Raw genomic sequence first — 17,242 nt, 5'->3', positions numbered from 1 at the left:
ACTAAGGCTAGTATTGATGCCAACAAACCTTTATAAATTTTTTTTGCATGATCTGGCTTACAAAAGTTGCGAACTAGGAACCAGGTGCCATACTTTGTATATTTCTAATTTTTTTCACTCAATATTTATTACTAAAATAGAAAACTAGTACTTTCATTCCTGTTCCATGAGGTGCTTCTTTGAAGTTTCACATAATATCAGAAATTATCTGAGGTATTATTACTGCTACACATTCAATCAAAATGCCATTGATCAGTCTATACTTTTATGTATCACAATATACGTTGGGAACACTACGTCTTGAAATAAAAAGTTGAAACATTACAACATCGAAAATGAGCACATTTCTAGCGGTAACGAAAGAGTTAACATTTCCAGTCAGTTTTAAGTCCATAAATGTGGTTGTTTCCTGAAGCACAACAAATTTAATTTCTAACACATTAGCAGACATTCAAATGCTATTCATATGTGACATGATGCTGAAAATGCAAACAAAAATTAATATTTATGCTAATTAGGTTTTAAAAGGGTAATTAGTGTTCCGCAGGTAACATGGCTTCTTCGTCACTGTCCCATGAAGACACACGACAATCAACATCAAAGTACTATCTGAATCAAAATTCATAAGAAGTTCTTCAATTTCTTGGTCATTAAAAAAGATATGCCAGCTCTTCGCACTGATACGCCATGTCGGAGAATGAGAGATGTGAGCCACACTGACAATCTATAAGCTTTGTCACACCATCTGGCTATAAAAACAAAACCTACCATACAATTTTTGCTTAAACAACATGCTGGCAGTGCCAGCAAGCCCACCAAGACATTTCAACGTCATTCTGTGCATATTAAATCATATTTGAAGTACAGGCTCAATAAGAAGTGCTCCAAGATGTATGTCACACATTTTAAGCGTAAGTGGTAATTTTCAGGCATTATCTTGGCATGTGCGAAGGTCACTCAAGTCAAACCTGGATTTTGCATAATAGTACAGACAAACCTTGATATATAACGAAGGTGTACTTGCAATGAAAAACTTCATTATATGGCGAATTTCATGAATTCGGGGTTTTAAATTTTCAGCAGTAAAAATAATTTTACAAATTCCAGGACATTTTTTGTGGATAGTATCTTGTCAGTAAGAACTTATAAACAAATAGCATGAAGGTTGGGCCATCATAGCGCAGTTATCAGCGCCGGCGGGTACGGTGCAGATCGCGGCAAGAGCAATGCATCATCATGGCTCACAGAATCTAACATTAGCGAGTGTTGCATCTCACAGCACCGTGAGTGTTGAACCATAGCTGACCACATTTAGTGCCCACAGCCGCCATCAAATGGCACTCACAAATTAAGAACAAAAGTCTAAAAACCTACGGATACTCGTCCTGATAAAAAGAAATGTCACAGTTCTGCCAGAAAGGTAGAACACTGATGGCAAAAGCAAGGAGGTAACTAAGCAAAGTAAAGTTCATAGTTTTATAGGAGCCATGCGTGGTCAGGAAAACATGAAAAGATCTCACTCGATGACCCCGAATGTGAGTGAACGCTTCAACCGTGCCTCCGAAACTTGAGATAATGCGACTGCCACACTAGACGCACTGGACCTCAATGCGCATCAAAGCACCAACCATCTTGGCTCGCTTTTTGCAACTGCTGCAGATTACCTCCAATATACAGCGTGTGGTCCGCATGTGGACAGCCATGCGCAGTCAATTCAAGAGTAGAGGAGGAAACGCGTGCACTAGGAAGAGAGGGCAGATAGGTGTGGATATCCTGCTGTTTGCAGCTCACCACACAATGGGCACTTTGCGGGATTTCTGTTGGGAGGTACTAGGGTGCCTCGATGCCAGCGCCACCGTTCAGGGTGGTGCCATCCTTTGACCGCCCCCGCGCCGCCGCTTTCTCGCTGCGACGCCATCTTGAATCACAGCGAGCGGTTGCGATACAGTGTAGTTGCGATTGCTTGGTGCCGGTGCTTAGTTCGAGACACAGTGCACGCGGATGCTTCGCTGACACTTCTACTTGCTGGACAGTGTTCAGCCGCATGAATGACAAGCTTGTTAAGTGCATCGAGTCGACATGACGGGCTGTTGTGTAACCAAGTGCACCGGATCGACCCGTAAAGGGCTTCGTTGTTTACGCTTCCCCCGGGACCCAGAGCGAAGGAAGAGATGGGAAGCCCAAGTAAAGCGGTATCACTGGAAGGCAACGGATAGCTCCTACATTTGCGAGGTAAGTGTCAAGAAAGTTTAGACTATCGCAATGTGTTTTTCATTTAAATAAGAAAGTATTCTCTGATCCTCGCTCACGTACCTACGTTCGCTCACGAACTAAGCACTGCACCGATGCTGTCTGAGTAGCGAGCGCGCGTCGCATAGGCTTTTGCCGTTTTGACCGGCGCGAGTAGTACCCTTATTTTAAGGACTGACGAAAATGCTTCGCCGCGTAATAGTCTTACATTAGCTACAAATCGTCATGTAAACCATCTATTTAACTTTTTCACGGGAAGCACACATCGTGTGTCTCTTGTTTCTTTTTTTTTCCTCAGTTTCTTTTTTCGCTACTGGTTATTTGGGACTAAAGAACGCAGTGCTTCTTCTGGGGAGAGCGGCTGTTGTGTATGTGGCAAGTGAAACATTGTGAATTTCTCTGATTTCTCAGCAGATATCTTGCGTATCTCAGGTTGTTACGTTATATAGCTGATTTTTTAGACGAATATATTTGTAGCAAGGTGCTCGTAAGCCGATGGTCATTCGTGCTCATTCTCGATCGTAGTGGGTACTGTGACGGTCTTTAAATGCCTGTGCACGGTATGCCCAGGTGTAGTAGAGTTAAGGGGCATCATGGGACCAAAATGTTTCGGCACTTTCTGGCATGGCGTCTGTTGTAGCCTGTGCATTTCTTCGAAACGTGTGAAGTGAGGTAATACAGCATTACTTCTGCGAAAATTTATTTTTAAGCACTGTAATGGGTTCTCTGTATTTACAAGGCAAATTTTCATATCAATAATCACTTTTGCTATTTTACTTGTACTTAGAAACACTTTGAAGAGGACCAGTACGAGGGAAAACGACAGGATGGGCGCCGTCTGTTAAAGACAACAGCCCTACATCTTCATGGACTATATTTTCGAAGTGAAAAACATTGCTAATCTGTATTTGACTGTCTTAGTTTCATTTACGGTTCTTGTACGCGATATGTATGCAGTGTTGTTTATTTTTTCAATGTAGTTATCAGTGTTCTAATGGTTATTTATAAAATGTTCTGTACTCGCCATCGATGTGTTTCGCTGATGCGACGTATTCGATGGTAGCTGATGTACTCTGGTTGGATATCTTGATTAATATTACCCGCGGTTGCGTTTTCTTGTTTGTATTCTTGTTTTCGATTTATATTGTGTGTAATAAGGTCGATGTACTCACTTGAACTCCTCCCCCATGTAATGAATAAATTTAAAAAACTCTCCCTATCCCGCATTGTGTGTGTCGAGCCTACCTTGTGAATTTGTTTTTATCTCGTCTTTCAACATAACCTTCAGGCGCCACACAGTACATATAATTTTTCATGCACATATTTCTTTCATGATTGACTGTACTAGACATTACTAAATAAATGTATTTTGTGCATCGTTTGGTTTCCTGTATGTACTACGCAAGATTGACACAGACAAGTTACGTTACATTTTTCTCTACAGCACTAACTAAACCTTATTTTCACATCGCAGTTATTTTTACACCAGCTTAATCCTGTCAGCACACAGTTTTGTGGGCAAAAAACGCAAAATTGCGCGTAGATATCGTCAAATAATTGCAACGAACGCGAAGAGCACGCGCAACGCACGGGAAACTAACCGCCATGCGCGAGTGGCTGGCTATGGTAAAGGAGGCGTGATGTAAATCAAAATACAACAGCGAAAAAGAAAAACTTCCACACACTGGGGGTCGCAAACCTTATATACCAAGCATCAAAGTGCAAAAAAAAAAAAAATTGTGCGTATTTCAAACATACACACGGCATATTAAATGTGATTGAATTAGGCAACTTGGGGCATGTTCCCGGCGCCATACATTTACGTCTTCGACCTTCGACGAGTTAACGGCTATTGGTTATGAAGATGCGCAGATGCGATACCGATAAAAAAATCCTCATCAAGGCAAAGCACTTAGAAGTGCGCCGCGATTAACACTATTTATGAACGCAAGCGTAGCCGAGTCTGAGCTCGTGTGATTCAATATGGCGGCGCCAGCGGGGTTGTCTCCACCCTGAACAGCGGCGCTGGCATCGAGGCACCCTAGGAGGTACTGCTACACCCACCATACAGTCCTGACCTCGTTCCAAGTGAGTGTGAGTTTTACTTGTTTGGACCATGGGAAGAGTGCTTGGTATGCCAACACTTCACCAGTGACAATGAGGTCCAACAGTTCATGGCTGCGACACAAGGAAACATGTTTCTATGCTGCTGGCACCCATGCACTGCTAAAACACTAGCATAAGTGATCAATTTCATGGCAGATTAGCTTGAGAAATGAGATCACTTACTCATGTCTAAACATGTCTCGTATTCCTGAAAAAATTAAAAAGTCCAGGGTTGACTTCGATGGCCCTCGTACAATTGTACGTGCAGCACCTTAAGTGAATAATTTCATTTGTATTTGGTATTTACATACTCCAAGACTGATGGATCAAGTAAAGGTGACCTGCCTTTGAAGCCACGTCCCTCGTTACGCGATGGCTGCCGACGGACATGGGAAGCAGTCCTGGGGGCAGCGGAAGGCCCCATGCTGGAGGCCATGGACGACCGGGTGCGGGGCGCTGCCTTGTGCAGGAATGACGCAGGGGTGTCCCCGTTGTGGCCGTTGGTGCTTTCTTCCCAATGTGAAGTGCTGACCTTGGTCCGTGGAGCCGGCTTGGGTGCCGGGATCGGCTGCATACATGCGTAGGCACCAATCAGCATTTCGCTGCATACATGCGCAGGCACCAATCAGCGTTAACAACCATTTCTTGCAAATATCCCAACAGACCTCCTAGTAAATCTCTATGTAAGTTATAAAAAAATAAATGTAAATGTAAGAAAATGTAAAGGCAATTAAACATGGACAAACAAAATTTACATAGAATCTCCTCAGGGAGTTATCTGAATGATGCGTAAGCATTCCGTAGTAACGACATGGTGTTGAGTGCTCACACTCGACACGGCTGGTAATCCTAGCACTGCTCAGTGGTTGCGGTCATCTTGGCGCCTTTACAGTAAATGCGACAGCGCTGCGGCGACACGAACTACTGTGGAAGGCGGGGCAATGTGAACTGTTGAGTCAAGCAAACTACTGCAGGTGGTGGCACCCGGTGCACTGATGACATTCCGATCCAAAGCCGCGGCTGCTCCACAGTTCTGGCTTACTAAAGGTGTGCCTAGTGCTTGCCTGATTGCACACGTCACATGGTCACAGAGACACGCTCGCGCGTTCGTCGCCTTTTTCCACAGCTGGCTCCGATGCTGCAGATCATTCCAGCATTCCCATACTGCCCCTCACGCTCGTGCCACTGCTCCCGCTTTCGTCACCATTTTCTTCCACAGCTGGCGAAAACGTTGCTGCTGGCTCTATCTTGAAAGCTATCGTCTTACGTGGAGGACAGGCAGATGCTCGGACAGTATCTGGTTGGGTAACCATAGAAATGCTTTCGCATTTAAAAGTTCTTACACCTATTCTCACATGAAGCATACACAACCAGCAAATCAAAACATGACAAGTAAGAATAAAGAATTAGCATGCAGGAAGAATCCCCCCCCCCCTCTCGTCCTTTTGTTTCCATTCTTTGTATGCCTTAATGAGCCCTCATAGTGAGTCTGTGTATAGCCGAGCGCCTCTACAGCGAACACCTCTACAACGAAATGACCTGTATAACGAAGGAATAATTTTGTCCTGGTTTTATTGTAAGCTGTGTGGTGCACGACCTTTACAACGAAGTGACCTGTATAACGAATGATTTCGGAGGCTCCAAGCACTTTATTATAAAGGCATTTGACGGTATAAGACCAACGGTGGAAAGAGGGAGAGGGGAATGCTCTTGCGGCACTCTGGGAAAGCTGGTGAAGCTCTCCAAGGCCAGAAAGTTTAAGAACCCCTGTGTCAGGGCATGGTGATTTGCTCAACCACGAATAAAACTGAAAATTATAACCATAGTAACATCTTTTTACTGTGGTGCAAAAATACCATCACATTCATTTTTACATTTCAGTTCCTTAAATATGAAAATGCGCGAAAGGAACAGAGAGATGTCTTTGTATTCTTTTGTCTTCTTTTCTCTTTAAAAGCATACATAGGAAGCTATGTGAACCAACTAGCCATTGCATTGTTTACAGGAAGTCTTTGCGAAGTACAGCTGAGCTGTGGTTATGATGCAGAACCTACATTGTTAGCCTTTTCAAACTCTTCAATGCTATCACATTCACAATGACAGACATGGGGAAAATCGCAAACTTGGTTAGTGATGGTAATTACACCGGAAAGAATCTGCCATGGTGCCATGCTGCAGTGGTAAGCATGTGGAAGAAGAGGATAATGTTCATCTGTGCTCTGAGCGGTTTAATGGTTAACCGTCTTTCAGTTACCATAGGCTATCTGAAATAAATGTAATTCATTGTAACATCTGTTACGAACGATGCCAGGCTGACACGTTTGTCACAAACATTCCCTTTATTACCGCACTCTGCAACTCGTCTGCCACGACTTTCCACATGCTGTCCAGTCGCGCAGATCACACACTGCGTGCCACCTGTGTCTTCCTCTCGCACCACCTAGTCCTCCCCCTGGACTCTACAGTAAACTATGCGCACGGCTTCCGAGAACCGTGCCTTGCCTCGCCTCACCTGGAGCTCTCGGTCAGCTTATGCCGCCATTCTCTCCTCACACACCGCAAGGGTGGCTGAACGGGTATATTGGTAATGTTGCATCTTTGGTTAGTAGCGCGTGGGAAGTAAGAGAAGCATCAGGAATGAGCGCTGTTTCCTGTCACTTCTCTTACTTACCATGTAGATTGTTGCACTGCTAACCAAAGAGGCATCACTGTAACAGTTTTTGGTGTAGGTGAAGCTTACAAAAGACATACGGAAACATAACATGTGAAGTGAAATCTCTAGTATTCTGCAGATCGCTGGTTTAATGCAGGAAATACAGAGACCATGTTCTCACTTAGCCACATTCAAGAACATCATTTGCAGTACGTGCCTGCAGGTTAGAACCTGGACTGATACAACAAAAGGAGTTCGGCTGTAGCCACATTTCTCCTCAGCATTACTTTTCATAATTACAGAATGGGCTGCCCAATCAGGGAGAAGTCAAAGGATGACTGTCGCAGCACTGAGGCCATCCCACAAAAAGTTAACTGAGGAGGGGAACCTAAGAAAAAGGTGGCAGCACCTTCTCTGGAAGAATCTGCCGGGCCTTGTCGTCCCTAAAGTCTTCACTGGAGTAATCAGCTGGTACCAGGCTGATGTCCTTCTCCTGGGGCACAGCAGCCAGCAGAGAGGGGCCTGACCCCAGCTTGTGTCCGGTCCGCACTAGCCCCTCCTTGGGCCTCTGGGCAGGGTCCAAGCTCACCCTGGGAATGGACTGCATGTCACATCGTCCATGGGTTCAATCCAGTGGTTGGGTTTCAAGAGACAGAACATTAGCCTGCCTTGCTACAGTGCAGCATAACCACAAGATAGCCTTCTTTTGCAAGTAGCAGTTGGGTGCTCAGCTGATCCTCAACTTTCCAACTGTTAAAGGCTCGTATACACATTCAAGAGTCCAACATTGCTTGAACGACTAAACTGCCACAGTGAACTGAGCAGAGTGCAAAATGGGAAAGCAAAGTTAAAAAATTGGCAGCTTCACTCAAAAGCGAGGCATTTGCTAAAGGCATCTCAGAAAGCTGGTGTGAAGAGGAGCACCGCCAATGGCATCGCATCTCGATGGTGCACGAGATGAAACCAAAGGAAAACCACTGGCATTTGTCAGCGCCTCAAGAAAGGAGCTTTGCCTTGATGTTCCCTCTCGGTTTGCCTCAGACCAGAGTATTCAGCATGGTGTGGCATGCACACAGCTGTTCAGTAGGAACACTAATGTGCGCGCGCACACAACGCTCATGCCAGTGGCTGGAAGACAGAATGCTGCCCAGGTTTCGGCTCAGCAGATTGAGCAGAGTGTTATTGTGCCTCCACTTAGCTTCGTTGCTTTCGCAGCCAAATACACATGCACGGCACTGAAAACCTGAACCCCCCTGTGTTGACCCCCGAATGCGTGCTGATACCGAGACAGCCCAACAACGCTAACAGCAAAGGCACAAACGTGCCTCTAGCAGATGCACTATTTCTATCGCAAAAAAACAAAGCAATATTCAAGTGGTGCATTCAACAGTCATTTTGTGATGCAGAAAGACAGTACAGCATGCGAGAGTAAAAGAGACTGCGCCAACAGGCAGCAACGCAGCAGCCAACAAATCTACATGATGTCACACTTAACCATGCTGCAGAACTGTTGGGTACCAGAATGATTAATGTGGAGTGGAGCCACTAGCATTTTACTGGCCTCTCAATAATTACAAACTCTGAGGCAACTATTATTGTCTATGATGTGTAGAAGAAACAGAGGTAAAATGAGTGAGGTCACAACACTACAGCTAACAACAGGAGTGAAAATAAATGTGTATGAAATCCTCTGGATTCAGTGCTGGCTACAGTGACAAGGATGACTTCAACAGCTACATTAAAAATACTTTTTCATCTGTACAGCCTGCTAGACAAGCTTTTTAAGCGAGCTTCATCATGACACCATCTGTAATTTCAAAATTCTTCCGTGCACCATATCTTGCATGCCACACTGTCTTTTATATACCTAAATGGTTTACATGTTAGGAAATATTCTGTTATCTCTATACCCTTTCCCACCTTCCTGCACCTCAACATATGTTACCGACCTATCCTTTCAGTAAAATCATACCATGCTATAATTCACATTCTGAGCATGAAATCGCATGACAAGATCAATTATCCAAATATCACTTCAATTTGTAATCACAGGCAGCAAGTTCAAGCAGCAACTTCCAAATCTTAAGCAGTAACCACAAGAAATTTATCTACAAGATTGTGTTTAACATACTAACTTAAAACCTATTAAGTTAATATTAGTATTATTAATTAGTATTAGTATAAGTTAATATTAGTATTAACCTATCAAGTTAGTACAGTAAAAGCTAGTTAGTACAGTAAAGTACAGTAACGGGGTCACAAAAAATATTCGTATTAGCCGAAATTCGTATCATCGAAACACAATTAAAACTACTGTCGAATCTCGATAATTCCAACTCGAAGGGGCCTGAAAATTTTTTCGAATTAAAAGGACGTATTTTTGAAGTATTCGTGCACCATAGCACGATGCACGAACGATGCGAGTCGTGAAATATCGCGGCGCGCAAGCGCATAGCAAGCGCGGGCCACGAAACTGCCCACGCCGGCTAACGGCCGCTTCCGGATAACGACAGAAAACGAAGCTTCAGGGAGCGAGCGGGCGGCGCCGGCACACGGGTGCGCGCGGAGACCGTCGAAGGTGAGGGAGGAGGGCGGCAGGGAAGCGGATTTGGCTGCGTCAACTCCGCCGCTTCGGTGGCTCCCCTCGCCCTCCCTCTCAACTCCCTCGTAGCTCTCTCACCTTCGGCTCCGTGCGCACCCGCCGCCGTGCTGGCGCCAGCTTATTTTAGCCGCCCCCTGAAGTTTCGTTTTCTGTCGTTATAGGGAAGCGAGCGTTTGCGGGCATGGCAGTTTCGTTGGCCCGCCTGTGCCCCCGCCGCTGCTTCCCTCTGCGCTGCTGCCGCAGCGTGCAAGGTCAACATGTGACTAGAAAATAGAGGAGAAGGGTTCACTGCCATTTTATCCGCGTGGCTGAGACGTCGGCACTAGTGTGTGCTAGAATACGGTTGTCTAGAACACTCTAGTCGGCACGTACACGCTTGTTCCAGCGTGATGCAGAAACGGCGACCTTGCAATTTGAGAGAGAAGGAAATTTCCACCGCGGGTTCTTTTTCGTAACAACCGTTCCCTAGCACGTTGCAAAGTAATGGGGCTCGGCCGGGACCACAGAAAAATTCGTATCATCCGGAAATTCGTATTAGCCGCGATCATATCATCGAGCTTTTACTGTATTAAGTTAGTATTAACCGTCCGTGTCTTCTTCGCGCTTATACCAAATATATGTTACCTTACCAACTCTCCCGACTATCCATCCTTTTGTAACTTAAAACCAGCTGTCACCAAATGCACTGACTTTGCATGTCCAATATGCAGGCTCGCCAACACCCTCATGACAGCACCCCCCCCCCCCCCCAAAACCAGATTCTTTGATATAATCCCAGATTGGCAACCGTCACAGCATGTTGCTGTAGCTGTCTTTGCACATAAAGGGCAAACATGTCATTTCTATATGGAGACTGAAATGTGAGTCCTTTGTGCCTAATCTGCTGCCTGATAAAGCCTAGACAAGAACAGCTCAAGGAAGCTTAGCACACAGTGTGAATAAATGAAGTAATCCCCCCAAAAAAGCAGCAAAGAGTCATGGGCTGTCTCTCATCATCAATACAGTGATTGTCACAGAAGTCACTAGCTATGAAAGACTTGAAATGAACAGCTGACAAAACATCTTTAATTTAAAAAATCAAACTCTTTTTAATGACAGAACCAGTAATTGAAATAAAGGAATCAGAAACCTGAAAAAGCACACATTGTTTTTGAAACAGTGCAAAGGTCCTTGCACAGTGAAAAGATACTGACACTGAAAATTCAGCTTTTGTTTTATCTGAAAAGGATGATAAATGTCAAATTAGGAATTTCACAAAACCACCTTTAAAAAAAAAATTCCAACAGCCAAGCCAAGATATTTTTTTTACAGGAAAAACCAGTCAAAAAGACGAAGGACAAAAGAAAGGAATTCGCACAACGTTTGTGGTGTGGTGTGGTCGTTGTGGTGTGAATTTCTTTCTCTTGTCCTTCGTCTGTTTGACTAATTTTTCCTGTAAATGATGTACCAACTGGCCCGGATTTCGACTCTCCTGCAAAGATATTTCTGTTGAGTGGATGTGGTTTTAGCTTTCAGAGGCCAGGCATAAATGTCGCATCACAACCCCCTGAACAACAGACAACCAAATACAGTAAACACTCATTATAAAAAAGTCATCAAGACAAGAAATTGACTTCGTTATAAACAATATTTAATTAAAAGTGGAGAGGCTATAAGAGAATCATAGTGAAACCAAGGGAACACGAAAAAGTTTGAATAAAGCGATATTGCAAGTAAACCAAGTTCCTTAAAACGTAGGTTTGCTGTATATCAATACCAGGTCTGGTGTCGAATACATTAAAAGACAAAAAAGCCTTAGTGCACATTCCCCACTGCTTTTCAAGCAAACCTGAACCCATCCTACAGACATCACAAAAGCTAACCTCGAGCACTTTGTAATGCTCCTTGTGCTAAGACACATTCTGTCAACTGTGCTCTGTTCAGAGCCTTCGGAACCTAAAATCCTGATGAAAAGAGGTAAATAAGCTACAGCACAAAGCTTTTTGTGAAAATTTATTACACAATAAAGTGCCCGCAAAACCACTATACTTTGCCATTGTGTAGGACATAACTCAAGAACTATAGCACCTACACAAAAACTAATGGCATACTTGAAATCCGATTGACAGGCTCTATATATGTGGGTGAATTTTCAAATCTCTAGTACCAATATTAAAAAAATTGTTTTTCGAGGAGCGTCTCTCCCTTGAAGTTAAACATGCTGTGTTGGCATATTCTACTTTGCCCTTCATCAGTAACTGTATACGTGGTATTTCAAGAAAGATGATGCAGACAAAATGTTATGCCTAAGATGTGACAAATGAGCAACATAAAATCAACGTTACCAGTAAAAAGGACAGTGAGCTCCTCCAAAGATGGGCCACAAGCACAGCGTCACTCTACGAGGAAGCAACAGCCTCGCAGATCGGAAACCACAGTGCCCAGGCACACATGCACAGTGCCGACAGATTGTCGATGCGCTTGCCTCAGACAATGCAGTGTGTGCAGTGGTGCATTCAGCCGCCTGATCAGCTGCTCTACTCACATGGAACTAATCTCCCTTTGTATGCCCTTACTTATTTCAATGCATATGCAACCGTCACCCGTCAAGGTGAACAAGCGCTATGCATGAATGAAACAAGGTCACCTCTACAGTTACAAGGGGCTGGCCTAACTACTGCAAAGTGTAACTCATATCCACATGTCCTACTTCACGGCCTCGCAGCGGAAACATTTTGACAATTTCAACAATGATCCCATTTTGTTCCTGGCTGCATGCACTCAGCATGGCACACACAAAATAGAATGCCAAAATAAAAAACGAGTCAAGCCTAGCAGAGCACCGCTGGTAAGATCATCTACATAAATTAAAACAGGACTGCCACTAGAAAACTTCAATCAAGAACTACACAGCTAATGTTAGTCAAGAGGCACACCACTAGGGTGGAATACCTGATGGATGCAACACAGACAATTGACACAAAAGAGATGTGTACACATGTAATAAGACTATAGTGAACACCAGGCCTCAAGAATATACTCCTAGCTTCCTCCTTTCCATAAAAACAAAGTGCTCTAAACACCTTCTAAGAGGTTCATGGATGAATGACCAGCAGTGAAAATGTAATGTGAAAAATACTGATAATCACTCGAGTGAAAACTGCAGGCCTACAGAACACATAATGCAGGCAAGTGAGTGCCTACCTTACAGGGCTTCTTAGCAAGCCAGTCGGACACAGTTGTAGCTGGGGATGGTGCCTGCGTGTCCGGAAAGACATCTGCATGGAAGTCCCTGTATGTCTGAAATGTGGGAGAAAAGACCGGAGGGTAAGAAGACTGCTGCCCTGGTGAAAGCACAGGCAAGGACACATCTGCCAGAGCACAGTAGAACAAGAGATGCATTGACTAACATGCTTCCAATGTTATTTGTTCATAATTGTATATCTTGTTCCCATCTTTAGTCACTGATCTACATAACCCACTGCCCTTTGTAATGGCTTCATACTTGAAGGTACAATGAATACTAAGAAAACGAAAATTCGTCAAGAGCTTTCTTTCTCTAGTTTTCAACATGGGCACGAAAATGTATACAGAGAGCTTTGGTGAGCAGAAACCGTTATCCAAAAACAGCAAAAAGGAACTACCCGCCTTCTCGATGCCCCTCCCCCCCTTTTCCCCAGCCGACATAGGTCAGCAGTCTGGGAGAATACTCACTCACACTCAATCACCATATTTCTTTTTCCAGGAACCATACTCCTTCACGTTCACACTCACCTCCACTCACACTCACTGGTACTCACTCACACTCACCTCCCCTCACACTCACTGGCACTCACCTCCACTCACACCCACTGGCACTCACCTCCACTCACACCCACTGGCACTCACCTCCACTCACACCCACTGGCACTCACCTCCACTCACACCCACTGGCTCTCACACCCACTGGCTCTCACACCACTGGCTCTCACACTCACTGGCTCTCACACTCACTTGCACTCACACTCACTTGCACTCACACTCACTTGCACTCACACTCACTTGCACTCACACTCACTTGCACTCACACTCACTTGCACTCACACTCACTTGTACTCACACTCACTTGTACTCACACTCACTTGCACTCACACTCACTTGCACTCACCTCCACTCACACTCACGCCTTGCAAATGAGTGCAAGTGAGTGTAAGTGAGTGAGTGTGCCCACCGATGTGCTTATCCACAGGCATGAAATGACTGATGCAATGAATGAATCTTTCTCTTGAAGACTACCCAAGGGCGGAGGTGGTATATTTAACAGTTCAATTTAAACTCTAATGTTAAAAATATTCGCGTAGCTTGCACTGGAGGCGCAATGCTTAAGAGACAGCGGAGCTGAATGGCATCTATAGTCGGATACAACTTTAGAAGACAGCGGCATTTGCCCCTCAAAGGCGGATGGACACGAGCCGGCACCAATAGGCGCGCACTTCAGGTGACGTCATGAGCCGGACGGCCGGTGTCCTCGCCGACGGAGAACCTGCCTAACATGGCCGCCCTCGCTTCGAACTGGGCCGAGTCGCGTCAGCTCTGTGCGTCTCCCTTCGTCAGAGTGAATTCGAATTGTTTGTGGTGGTCTGTCATGCCGGAAATATTATTGTGAGCTTACGATGCACAATTTGTGCCGCGTGCGTTTGTTCTGAGCCGTGAGCCGGCGAAGAAAGATTGCAGTGAAGATCGGTGGCGCTGCGCTGCGCTGCGCTTCGTGTGGAAACAAGATCCCGCGGCGGCATACCGCTGCAAACAAACATCGTACGTGTTTGTTCCGTGGTGTTTTGTTTTGCTCCTAAGTGAAGTTACGACGAGGAGAGTTCGCCAAAGTCTTGTACCTACTGTGAGCGGCGGGTGTGTTTGTGTACTGTGCCCCTGCGTTTCTCGTCGGATGTGGTGAAGTGATGGAGCAAAACCATTATCAGGATAAATGAGAAAAGCGTGCGCGGATGAAACCAACCTGCGCGTGTCTCAACAGAAAAGATTTGTGAAAGCAACCTCCAACGCAAAGATTCGTTGCTGTCAGCTCAGCGTGCAAACGACCGATCGTTGGCAGCAGTGTGATAAGATAGCCGCGCGTCTAGTGGCGTCGTTCGAGTGTTGTGTAGCACCGTCGATTGATTGCTTTCCACCAATGCTAACAATCAGTGACTAACACGCGCTGCTTGAGCGAATGTCATTGGATTGTTAACGGTCAGGCGTTTGGAAGCATGCAGCTGTTTGTTTCCTCAATGTCAGCCTGAATGCTAATTTAAAATTATGACTGATACAGCTGGTGCCGTTGCAAGGGAGCTTGGCATGAATTCGCGTCGCTGTGTGGCTTAGAACTTTTCGCTCACTGCACGCGCCAGCTGTAGAAAGCCTGCTGTGACACAATCGCGCATAAGCTGTGCTGTCAGCGCTCGACTTGCTTTCCCACAACACAGCTTTGCGCTTTGTCGTGATATGTCGCTACTAAAAAATTCCTATGACAGTGAAGGCAACAGAGCCAATGTGTACATTAAAAAAAAGTACGACAAAGTAGGCACAGCTGCTTGGGAACTGACTCCTAATAGTTCTACTCGCGTCTGCGTTAAATGTGTGTGCGTGTTTTCTTGTGTGTTTGTGTATATTTGTTATTTTGCCCTTTTTTGTATTTTATATCTTAGTGTTCGCGCTCGCGTTTGTGTTCATGTGTGTGAATATGTGAGTTCTTCCGTGCGTGTATGTATTTGTTCCTATTTCTATCCTTTTATTTTTGCATTTGTTCTTGTAAGCATGCTGCAGCCATGACTTTCGACAATTCCATTAACTCGTCTCATTCAAAGCACCAAGTCCAGTGAATAGCAGGGCTGGCCTCTTCGATGTCATTAAAGCCATTCTCTCTTGTCTACCTTGCCTCCTCAGTCTGCCACCTTGCTTTGTTTTCTCCTACTATTCTGACCTTGCTTCTTGTGCACCAAAGAAAGTTCTATCAGCTGTGACAACAGAAACATTGACAGATACAAAATGTTAAAAGCATCACGTGGCTTGCACAGTTACTTTGTCTCTTTCCCCTGTTAATGTGTTTATGCATCAGCGCATACGGTAGCTTACCAGAAGTGCACATGAAAAGGTGCCATATTGTGAAACAGCACCTTGCTATGTTGTTGCATTCAGTCTTAATAAACAGATGGTTTTGCTGCCAGTCACATGTAGTGGTACACATATATAACATTGTGCAGTGGGGTATCATTTCCTGTCATTAAGCTTTCATCATTACAAATGCAGTTTTCTAGTGAATGGAGTCCAGCAAAGTAGTGCTGTGAGAGCTTTTGCAACTTTCACCATTTATTACTTCCCCAATATCAATGTCTGAATCTGTCCGTCACTTTGCCTACGGCTTGTAATGAACAAAGTGACTCACTAAAACACGTTCAACTTTACTGAGCATTTTTCCGGTACGTAAATATGACAAAAAAATGCTAGCAAAGTTAATCACGTTAATAATTGTGCTTGCATTCGCATTACTTGCTCGAGTCAGATTAATAAATTGAAAATTGGCTATGACAACACTTCAATTTTCAGTGCAGACTGCTAACGGAGCCATAAAGCGTGCTCCGACTAATTTCACTATGGGGCGCGTCAAACTCGACGGTGGCTGCCTGAATGAGCAGTTTGGGCCTCACTAAGCTAATGTTTTATATTTGTTCTCTTAATCGCATTACTTGTGTGAGCCAGGTAACAAAATAAACAATGCAACCACATGAATGTGCTTTGGCATTCAAGCTGCTGACAGTGGCTGTCAGTTTGGTGTTGTCTGCTGCTATTTCACCACCACCACTATGAGATGACTGCGATTTCCAGTGCAGACTGCTAAGGTAACCATAAAGCGTGCTCTGACTACTGCTATTTCACTATGGGGCACGTCAAACTCGACGGTGGCTGCCTGAATGAGCATTTTGGGCCTCACTAAGCTAATGGTGTCTTATATTTGTTCTCTTAATCGCTTTACTTGTGTGAGCCAGATAACAAAATAAACAATGCAACCACATGAATGTGCTTTGGCATTCAAGCTGCTGACAGTGGCTGCTAGTTTGGTGTTGTCTGCTGCTATTTCACCACCACTCGCTATGAGATGACTGCGATTTCTAGTGCAGACTGCTAACGTAACCATAAAGCGTGCTCTGACTGCTGCTATTTCACTATGGGGCACGTCAAACTCGACGGTGGCTGCCCGAATAAGCATTTTGGGCCTCTCTAAGCTAATGATGTTTTATATTTGTTCTCTTAATCGCATTACTTGTGTGAGCCAGGTAACAAAATAAACAATGCAACCACATGAATGTGCTTTGGCATTCAAGCTGCTGACAGTGGCTGTCAGTTTGGTGTTGTCTGCTGCTATTTCACCACCACCACTATGAGATGACTGCGATTTCCAGTGCAGACTGCTAAGGTAACCATAAAGCGTGCTCTGACTACTGCTATTTCACTATGGGGCACGTCAAACTCGACGGTGGCTGCCTTATTGAGCATTTTGGGCCTCACTAAGCTAATGGTGTCTTATATTTGTTCTCTTAATCGCTTTACTTGTGTGAGCCAGATAACAAAATAAACAATGCAACCACATGAATAGCTGCCCGAATGAGCATTTTGAGCCC

The 17,242-nt window shown here is 44.7% G+C and overlaps 1 protein-coding gene across 3 annotated transcripts in view; it reads right to left on the bottom strand.

Annotated features, from left to right (window-relative positions):
- LOC119449375 (coronin-7-like) overlaps positions 1-17,242 on the bottom strand; it is a 124,772-nt gene that overhangs the window by 57,124 nt on the left and 50,406 nt on the right. For all 3 annotated transcript variants that reach the window (XM_037712543.2, XM_049666742.1, XM_037712544.2), the window contains exons 13-15: positions 12,795-12,890; positions 7,419-7,610; positions 4,702-4,924 (exon numbers count right to left, since the gene is read on the bottom strand). In XM_037712543.2, the coding sequence (XP_037568471.1) occupies positions 4,702-4,924; positions 7,419-7,610; positions 12,795-12,890 (511 nt within the window). The remainder of the gene's footprint in view (positions 1-4,701; positions 4,925-7,418; positions 7,611-12,794; positions 12,891-17,242) is intronic.

The sequence above is a fragment of the Dermacentor silvarum genome, chromosome 4, assembly GCF_013339745.2.
Source record: "Dermacentor silvarum isolate Dsil-2018 chromosome 4, BIME_Dsil_1.4, whole genome shotgun sequence".
NCBI classification, from domain to species: Eukaryota; Metazoa; Arthropoda; class Arachnida; order Ixodida; family Ixodidae; genus Dermacentor; species Dermacentor silvarum.
Note: the sequence above shows the minus strand (reverse complement) of the source record. Positions and strands in the feature narration are given on the sequence as shown.